Here is a 10,449-nt window from a genome sequence, read left to right as displayed (position 1 = left end):
TGGCGAACCTTTATATTTAGAGGGGAAATAAATATATATATATATATATATATATTGTGAGTGTAAGGAAGCTGCACTAATTTTTTTTTATTAACGGAACTGTCATTTAATAACAATAGACACCAATTTCAGTTCAGTGGGGTTACTATCTATTTTGTAATAAATATTTAAAATTACTCAATTACCCCTGCACCCTGAAACACCATTAGTTTTTTATTCTCTGTAGTGTTGTCAGAATTTAGGACCATTATGACTCTCCTTGCCTTCTGATACAGCAGAAGCATGTGCCATGCCAAGTAGAACATAGATTAAGTAGATCTTCAAAAAAGGCTCCAAGCACTAACAACAAGTATTGTGCTGTACCACATTGCATTAGCTTAACATATAACGCATCAAATAAAATATTTTTCAGCATACTAAAAGGAGAAAAAAGACATGATTGTTGCTAAGCCAGCAAATGTGATTAAAAAAAATCTCTGTCTGCAATTTCTTCATTATTCTGTTGTAAAGACCATTTTACAAAAGTTATTTTTATCATTTAATGTTATAAGATTTTCCATAACTATTTTTTCCATTTATCAAATTTTTTTATTTTTGTTCTGCATCCAAACCATCTGTACACTTGTTTTTCACCTTATTGAAATCAAATTTTTAGGGCTAAAAAATAATTAATCTTATTTTTATCCTGAAGAAAAAATGTAGAATTGAAATAAAAATTAAAAAGAGGTTGGAATTATTTGCATCGCTTCTAAAATAATTTTTGATGTAAATAATAAAAAATAAGAATTTTTTAAAAGAAATGAAAAAAATATTTCCTTATAAAAACTTAAAATTCTAAATTTTATTCCTTACAATTTCCTCTAAGATTAAATCAGTAAGTAAAAATTTTCAAAATAATTCTTATTTTTATATATATACCAATATATTATTGATAAAATATACCAGTATTAATAAAAAAATTTATTTACTTCAAAACTTATTGGAAAAAAAGGGAAAATTATGAAAGTAGTTTCAACATTTCTTTCTTTTTTTTTTTATTTATCAATTTATTTTATTTTGTTCTGCTCAAACTTTTATTTTTTTTTTCTTCGACTTTCAGGCAAAAGTGTGAATTGTGCTCCTATAGACTACCCCAGGTTGTTAGAGTAAAATAGCAAACAAAACAAAATACCGTCAAACTTGGTTAAAACGAAACCACTTAACTTGAATTTTCACTTAAGACGAAAGAAAACAGTTTCCCCATCACGTTATCTTATAACAACTGCAATAATGCATCGTTTAAACATTAAAAGATATTTTTTACATTTAAGCTGAAGTAAATATTGCACCTAATGCGCAAAACATTCCTCATTATGACCTCTGTAGTGACCTTCTTTGTCTAAATAAGTTTATTAAAGTTTAGCTTAAAGAAGTAAATATATTTTTAAATTTTACTTTTGATTTAAGGCATTTTTTCTTTATATATATCATTTTTGAATTTGTGATATCTTTGCATTAGTGATTTGTTTTTTAAAATCATCCTGAATGTCTTTTGCTGTTTTATCAGTTAATATGAAAAAAAAATTGTTACCTTTCAACTTCGTCTCAACTCGAAAATTATTTTATGCTTCCGCTTTAATGTTTTTTTAAAAATGTTTCCTGTTGATAATATTTTCATTTTTGCATGTTTTTGTCTGTGGATTATTTTGTTTGTTTCTTAGCTTGGCATGGCAAATAAGGGAGAATTTGATGTTGGTTACCATTGTGATTAGAGGTTTCCATTTGATTAACATTATGATGATTATGATTACCTCTATGTGTCATACTTCTTAAACTATTTTAAATATTATAAGTAATAGTTTTCTTAATTTTTTAAAGATTTTCTTTATGTCTTCAAATATCTTTTTAATTGTAAAAAATTTCTGTTCTGATGTTTCTGTTCTTAGATGATTCTAAAGAAGATTTGATGAGCGATGCCAAAACTAATTATCTTCTCAGTACAAAACCATCACTTTTACCACCTCGGGTACCTGTAAGTGCCTATTTTTGTGACAATCAAATAATTGAACTGGTTTCAAAAATGTGTTTTATCTTAAATTTATAGCCAATACTTTTGAATCCTCTGTAAAATGTTCTTGCCTATTTATAATTTGATGTATATATGTTTTTATTGTCCATAAAAAAATGCTGAAGGCAATAGAGTGTCACCCTCTTTAGCAGTTCTGCAGTTTATCTCATTCCCTCTTCTACTACTTTTAAGTTTAACTTGCTAGTCACAAGAATCTTTATAGTCTTTTTGTTTGTCTTAAAATATCGACACTCATTAGTTTTTCCCTACTAATTAAGGCTCTGACATGTTCTCATTTTGCTTAAGTGTGTGTTTTTTTTTATTCCATTTTTTTATAAACTTACGCCATATACAAATAATTACTAAGGAATATAATTATTAAGAGGTCGCATTCCTCATGAAATTTCTAAAAATCTACCAAAATTTTGTTGGTATTTCTTTAAAAAAAGTAATATTTAACTTACTTATTAAGGCTTTTCAAGGCATTTGGCACGCAAAACATCTAGCCTTCTTCTTCATACAAGTCTTGGACTTGGGATCTGGTTTCCTCGAATCTTTTAAATTTTGCCCTTTTGAAATCTACCTAATTTTGTCACTGCAAGGTCATTCTTGGTCTTCTATTTCTCCTACAATCAGGATCCCAGGAGAGAAACGTGTTAATTTTCCTCTTGGTATATGGCGCATTTGCACCTACTCTTGTTATTTCTTTTTCTGTCATAGTGAGGTTTCCTTTTCTAATGTTTAATTTCTTATTTTACAATCCAAAATATTATTAATAAGACAAATAGTTTTGAAAAACTTCATGTTTTTGGATGTCTGACTTTCTAAGGCACCATGTATCAGAGCCATATTATAAATTTTTTCTGACTTGTTTTATATATATTTTTGTTTTATATATATTTTTGTTTTGTATTAAATGCTTGTAGACTTCAAGAATTTTTTTGAGGATTCTAAAATAGATTCTTGCATGAATGATTATGTTCTTAATATCTGTCTCTACAATTATCTCTTGGTACATTTTACCAACTTCACCTCTTTCTGCTGAATCCTTTGTCTCTTTAGCTATTTCTCCGTAAAACATCTTATCTTCCCTTGGAATTTTTCTTATTTGTTTGCTTAAATGTAAGTATTGATTTTTGCAAATGTTTTGTAATCTTATTGATTTTGTGCTGTTCATAATGCTTTTCACTTTTTCTTTCTTTTTGATTATCAACAGCATTCTTCCTGTTCTGCATTTATTTTTCTGCTTTTTCCTCCTTCCCAAGCCCTCATTTACGGTATTGTTATAAGTCTCCCTGTAACTTTTCCAGAGATGCTCAACTTAGTTTTCAATTTCATAATTTACCAAGTTTTCTTACTCTTAAAGATGTTTAAATCTGTTCTTTAATTCCAGTGTGAAATTCTTTCTTGTATTGCCATCCTTCACTTTTTTTAATATAACATATTCTCTTATTTACTTTTTCTCTATTGTTCTTTTGTTATTTCAGCTTAATAAGTAATACCATAAGAAAATTATCACTCCTTGTATCTGCATTTTTGCACTTACATCTTCGAATGCTTGTAATGATCTTATGACTTTTCAATTTATGACAATGGGATCAATTTGATTTTTGTGGTTTCCATCTGGTGATGTCCATGTTAGTCATGGGAATTGGAATTCTAGTCATGGGAGTTCATTATATTTGAATAACCTTTCATTTATCACTAGGTTATTTTATTTACAAAAGCTTGCAAATAGTTAACCGTTTTCCTTTCTCTTTCCAATAGCTTTGCCGTCAACTACTCTTTACGGTGTAGTACATTTTCTTTCAACTTTAGCATTCTGATCAGCCAGCAGCAAATGTTTGGAATTTTTCTAGTTCAATCTGTATTGTCATGTGTGGCAGTACATACTTGAATGAATTTCATAAATCAAAAATGAAATCTATGATAAGGCTTCATTCAGCTTCATCTGACGTAATAATTACAACTCCTCTCTGGTGTTTATCCTCCAGTCTAGAGTATGATTATTTATTTACGATTTTCAATCTACCGAACTCTGTCCACCTAACTTCTGGCACTCCTAGAATATTAAACTCAATTAGAAACTTTGAGTATATAGTAACAATTATGTTTAACAAGTCTTAATAAAAAATTTTGATCAAAAACAACATTTAGCAAAGATGGAGATGACCGGTTTTTAATACTCACAACCTGTCATATGTGGCTTGTTTTGAAGAAAAATGTGATTTTCAATTGCATACAAAAAAATTTTTTGTTTAAATTGGGCATTGTTTCTTGAATTCAGTTGATAAAAAAGGTTACTTAAAACTTTCCAAAAACTGAAACAAATTTTCAATATTTGTGGAGATGGTCAATTTTGCAACTGAGAAACACAATTGTTTCTAATTTTTTTCTTTTGTGAGAGTTTTTAAATAAATACTCCTGCAACTAAAGAAATAATTGATGTTAAAAAGAATTTAAAATCAACACAAAGAAAACTTGCCACTTTTTTATTTATATTTTTAGGAACTGGTTGACCAGTTTTTCCTAAATTTTGCATTTTAACATCAAAAATTACTTAAGTCCTCCTTTCTGTTCAAACTTAAAGCTCAAAATTAAATTCAATATCCTTTGTTTTTTTTGTTGATTTGTTATGTATGATATTGTGTAAACTGACAGAGATGTTATGATGAATCCTGTTAACAAAGTGTAAAAATCTTAATGCATTTTTTTTCTTCAATTTTAACGTTAATAATTATTTTTTCCCTTTTTAAAAATTTATTCCATTTAAAATTTGTGTTAAATTTACACAAGAAAATGAAAATAAAATTTGATTATTTTAAGTTCATAATTTATTATTTTCCTCTAAATGTTTCTTTAAAAATTTCATTTTATATTAGGAACGGAGTAGTAGTAGAGATCGCCGTCCAAATAATTGGCAAGGAAGGCCAGTTCATTTATGGACCACAACACAAGTTGGACAGTGGCTTATGGTTCTTGGGATGGAACAGTACATTAAAAGCTTTCAGGCACATGAGATTACTGGTATTAAATTACTAAATCTTGATAGTACCACTCTTAAGGTAAGCATTGAATCAATTTTTGTCTTCAACAATATTTGTAAAAGCCTAAAATCTTCATTTTATCTACAGATATAGATAATATTCAAATAACTTTCTAAATTTGAAACAAAGGAACTTGTTATGGAACTTTTGAATTATGCCGGATTTAAGACCTTTGTGGAAACCCACATTTGCGTAACATGGAAGGGAAAATTCTGAAAATCTTTCAAGTGTCATTGCAAAGAGGTGTAGTCTGGGATCTATATATCCCCAAAAGATATTTTATATTTTTATTATTAGCAGTGGAATCTAAGAGAAAAATTAAACCATACTGAAATTCAGACTTTTCTTTCGATTGTAGAATATATCATTCATTTGGTGAAACAATAACATAACTGATAGTTAAAGTAATATTCAGTTATGTTATTGTTTCACCAAATGAGCGATATGCATACAAAATCATGGATTAATTTTTAAGTGAGTATAAGCAAGCATTAGACAATAGTACGGCAGGAGCACCACAAGCAAAAATGATTCGGAAGATAAAATTAGCAAATTATTCTCAAAAATATTTAAATTTTGTGTTGACGAGCACTGAAGTAAATAGAAAAGGAAGCCCTTTGTGTGTCATTTCCTCAAAAATTTTGGCAACAGACTGAAAAATCTTTAATTAGCAAATTAAAAGCAAAGACCATTCTTAAAAATAACTCTGTGAAGGAGAGAGCTTTACTTGCCACTTACAAAGTTGCAAATCAAGAAGTCTCACACTTAAAGCTCTAGAGTTGCCAATGAGCGAGCATAACAGTGAAAATGGCTACTAAGAAATCGAGTCACTTAACATGCGAACTACGTTAAGGATGAAACATAAAAAGAAAAATTTTAAATTCCAGTCAATTCCACTGAATATCAAAGTGAATTTTCAATCGCTTTTTCAGCAGATATTATATCAATTTCTGAATGACTTTTAAATTTTGATATTTTTAAAATATTAAAATACATGTATTTGGAATTCTACCTTGTAATATTTCTAGTGCAGTGTTCTTTTATTTTAATGTTCTATTAATTATTTTCTATGATTTAATTTTTAAAATATTTGGTTTATTATTTGGAAGTTGATTCCTTAAATAAATATATACTTTTATAATAAAATTCATTAACAATATGTTTGCCAATGATTTGTAAGCTAAGTTTGCACTGTAAATTTAGAAAAAATTTAGTTAAACTTATAGACTTTGCAATGGGAAGAGTGGCCATGAGTAGCACCTACTTAGGTACTTATTTTAGTAGTACTAATAGGATATTTATAAGGCAAATAAGAGAACACCTGATAGTGTAACTGCAAAGATGATAGCAAATAGACCTATTACTAATAAATAAAGTGATGCCACAGATATTTGATATGTAAGGTCGTACTGTTGTGAATTCTGACCAACATTTGATTTAAATACGAAGACATAATTATATGAAATTGTAAGATATAATTATAAGAAGAAGGGGGCCAGAGATAATAGTTTATGTAATTAATATGAACAAAAATATAGACAATCCTTCACTGTTGCAGCAATTTTTCAAAGTTAAAGAGGAATTACTAGATTAAGTTAGAAGAGAAGACAGAGATAAAATTAAAAGTAATCTCATGAAGGAAAGAGGGAAGACAATTAAATTGTTCTTGAAAAATATATTTTATGAAATAATTAATGAGGAGCAGCTTAAAAAGAGAGGGAAGTGATTTTGCAATGAGTATAAAAATACTTTAAATGAATAAAAATTTAACAAAAGAGTGAATTATTTAAGAGGAGGGCTAGGTTTAGTAATTATACTTACATTGTGACGAGAAGAGAAGCAAATAAATGTCACTATAGGCAAAGCAAAGGACATGGGAAAATAATAGATTAAAACATTTTGAATAACTATATTGGATTTTAATTCAAGAAATTATATCTGTTGATCAGTGAAAAGTGACTTTTTTGAAGAAAAAGAAAAATATTTTCAATAGTTAGGAAATAAAATTTGGGGATTTCTTTAACCCAGTGTGGGAGGAGGTGATGTGGAAGGTTGAAAGTGAAACTGTAAAGGAAATGGAGTGCATTGATTAAGAGTAAATGTTAGATATCATTAAAAAGTTAAGAACCTCTCAGTTTCATAGCCATTATAGGCTACTGCTTAATTGTATAAATACAGTAGCAAAAGGTTACTAGCAAAACATGCTTATCTGTTATGAAAGATACGGAATAGTGAAGAGATGCAAAAGTTAGAGATACTTCTAAAATTTAGGAGTAAATGTCTAATTCACAAGAATAGAGACAATGCTGTTTGTAATACCGATCAAGGGATTTCTCTCTTGGATGTTTTAAAAAATTTTAAATGTAGTGTAAAATCTATGAAGGAACTAACAACTCTTTGATGATACTTATTTTGAGATGTATATTTTCAAGGTTAACATAAGCATAAAATGTAACTAGAAACTAATGATATATAATAATTATACCATTCGAAGTAGACTTGATTTTTAATGCTTGTGTCTCTTAAATATCATGTAACTAATAAGCAAATAAAATGTATATAGTTTTCATTCTATTATCATATTATTTTATTGTTCTGACACTTAACCAGCATGACAAGTCTCAATATCTGGGTGCTCGAAGCTGCTATCATGTATTGCAAAAGCAGTTAAGATGGTTTTCTGACCAATTGTTAATAACCAACTCTAAGACATAAACAATGAGAAAGTGTTATAAAAAGTTATCGAAAGTAAAAGGAAGAAAAAAAGGGTTTTGAATAAAGCTTTTTGAAAAGTTAGGGAAAAGGAGAGATAGGAAATTAGAACAGATTAGGAAATCTATAACTGTTGCAATGAATCATAAATTGTGACAGATAAGAATCCAATGCCTTGATGCTCCTGTGGCACAGTCAGTAAAGACGTAGCTCACTCCACTAATGGAGATCTATGGGTTATGAGTTTGATGCTGAAAGCAGACTTAACAACCTGCGTGTATATGCAGCAAGATGCACAAAAAATCTATCATAGCTCAAAGTCTTCTCATTGGTTGTGAAGTTTTCTAAAAGCTATAAGAGGTAATATCTTGGAAGTTGATTAGATATGTTTTTAACTTAAATGTTAAATCTAATGAACATTCTGAATTAAATAATTGTAGTTAAAAAGAGACAAGCAAAGTTTCAAACTGCTTTTAACCCTGAAATTTTAGGGACGTAATGATATCTAATTATCTATTTCTAATTTTTAACTTTAAATAATGTTTATCTCTTGAATCATTTATTTTATCTTTTATTTTCTTTGATATTGTTTGGCTAAACTCATTAGAAGTAGTACATTTAATTTATTATAATTTCATTATAAATAAATTATTTGCTTTTTTTTATTTTTTTATTATTTTTTTTAGACTATCGGAGTGAATAATAGGAACGATTTGTCAGCTATTAAAAAGAAACTTAAAGAAATGAAAACTCTTCTTGAGAAAGAAAGGAAAGCTCATGAAAAAGAACAAAAAGCTTTAGAAAAATTGCAGAAAAAGGCAGAGAAAGCTCGTAAAAAGTAAGAAATCATGTTTGCAAGAGACTGAAGAAGTGTAATGTGAAAATGCTTTAAAGCGAAATTGATATAACTAACTTTGCTTGGCTAAAACTTCCTGCGTAAGTGCCAAAACCTACATTTTCATAGAATGATTTGTAAATTTCATATAAATTTTACTACTTTTAAATAATTACTTAATATTTATACTTCCATTGTTATTTTATTTTTTGTATTATATTAAGAATGAAATTGAATTTTGTGTGTTAAAATTTTACAAGATATTTTGTTACATTTTTATAGTTGAAATCGTTTATTATGTTCTATTTTTGCTGTATATTATTTAGTTCACAACTTTTACTCAACGTTAATGTGACAAAACTCTGTATTCCTGAATACTGAGCATTTTGTATCTCTTTTATATATTTATACTCTAGTATCTGTGTAATAGGTATATACAGTGGATATACTTGTGGTTTGTCATTATGTGATATTTATTCAGCTAATGCTTGCTTCAATGCAATTTAGAAGCAGGCCAAATTAATAGATTCCATGTTATTGAGATTTCGGTATTGTGCTATAATACTTGCAATTTTCCATTTTATGAAAGTATCCTTTGGAATAATAGCTATTTATATTTTACTTAATGCATAATTAAATTTACTTTTTTCATTACTTATTCTATCATAAATTTAGTTAGAAATGTAGAAGCAAGTCTTTGCAACTCTAGTTGTATTGAAATTAGAAGTACAGGTGTGTTAAAAATATATTTCCTGATAAGAAATAGCCCTTAAAGTTATTTTTCAATGTAAAATTATTTGATAGGTGGTTGAGTTGCATTCAAAATTAATCAACGCCATATTTATAATTGCTCAAAACAAATTCTCTACACTGACCCATGCCAATTACTCGAACTTGAAGAGATTATACAAAGCTTATCAGAAAATATTTTTTTATATTTACTAGTATATTTTATTAGTAAAACGAGAAATGTTGTAAGGATCCTTTTATTTTCATTAATATTTTAGCAACAAATTTACTTTTATGAATAAGGAAAGCAAAATTTAATTCTTTTTTTTTAAAATTCTTTTTCTTTACTTCTGACTTGAAAAAAGCTTGAACTGTTATAATTTCCTTTATGTTTTACTAACGAGAAACTTCTTTGGATTAGTTAACGTTGGCATGATGTATTTCTTATTAATCAAGGTTGAAGTGCTATGCAAGCGAAGGGAGAAAAAAATTCTATTTACATGGGCTTTTTGTGGTGGCCTATTCTTTTAATAAAGCTTTCTTGGTTTTATTACTTTTGACAATTTTGCCAAATTAGATTTTATTTATAAAGAAAAAATATTTAAAAATAGAAATCAGTCTAAAAATTTTAAATATCAATTGTTTTTTTTTTGTTTTTTTAATATATTCAAAAAATGCATATAATTACTAGTGCATGTAATTATTAATGCATATAATGGATTAGTTAACGTTGGCATGATGTATTTCTTATTAATCAAGTTTGAAGTGCTATGCAAGCGAAGGGAGAAAAAAATTCTATTTGCATGGGCTTTTTGTGGTGGCCTATTCTTTTAATAAAGCTTTCTTGGTTTTATTACTTTTGACAATTTTGCCAAATTAGATTTTATTTATAAAGAAAAAATATTTAAAAATAGAAATCAGTCTAAAAATTTTAAATATCAATTGTTTTTTTTTTGTTTTTTTAATATATTCAAAAAATGCATATAATTTGTTCTCAAAAATTCTAAGAGTATCAGTATTTTTTTAATCTGTTCTGCATAATGTGACCTACATCATGCTTTCCTCATAAATTGAAATTC

The 10,449-nt window shown here is 27.6% G+C and overlaps 1 protein-coding gene across 2 annotated transcripts in view; it reads left to right on the top strand.

Annotated features, from left to right (window-relative positions):
- The window catches only part of LOC107439184 (neurabin-1), a 73,470-nt gene extending 63,502 nt beyond the window's left edge, over positions 1-9,968 (top strand). For both annotated transcript variants that reach the window (XM_016051689.3, XM_016051688.3), the window contains exons 21-23: positions 1,926-2,011; positions 4,930-5,112; positions 8,493-9,968. In XM_016051689.3, coding sequence (XP_015907175.1) covers positions 1,926-2,011; positions 4,930-5,112; positions 8,493-8,648 — 425 coding nt within the window. In that variant the 3' untranslated portion in view covers positions 8,649-9,968. The remainder of the gene's footprint in view (positions 1-1,925; positions 2,012-4,929; positions 5,113-8,492) is intronic.
- The last annotated feature ends 481 nt before the right edge of the window (positions 9,969-10,449 follow it).

The sequence above is a fragment of the Parasteatoda tepidariorum genome, chromosome X1 (genome assembly GCF_043381705.1).
Source record: "Parasteatoda tepidariorum isolate YZ-2023 chromosome X1, CAS_Ptep_4.0, whole genome shotgun sequence".
NCBI lineage: Eukaryota > Metazoa > Arthropoda > Arachnida > Araneae > Theridiidae > Parasteatoda > Parasteatoda tepidariorum.
The sequence above is the reverse complement of the archived record's forward strand: the minus strand, read 5'-3'. Positions and strand labels throughout refer to the sequence as shown.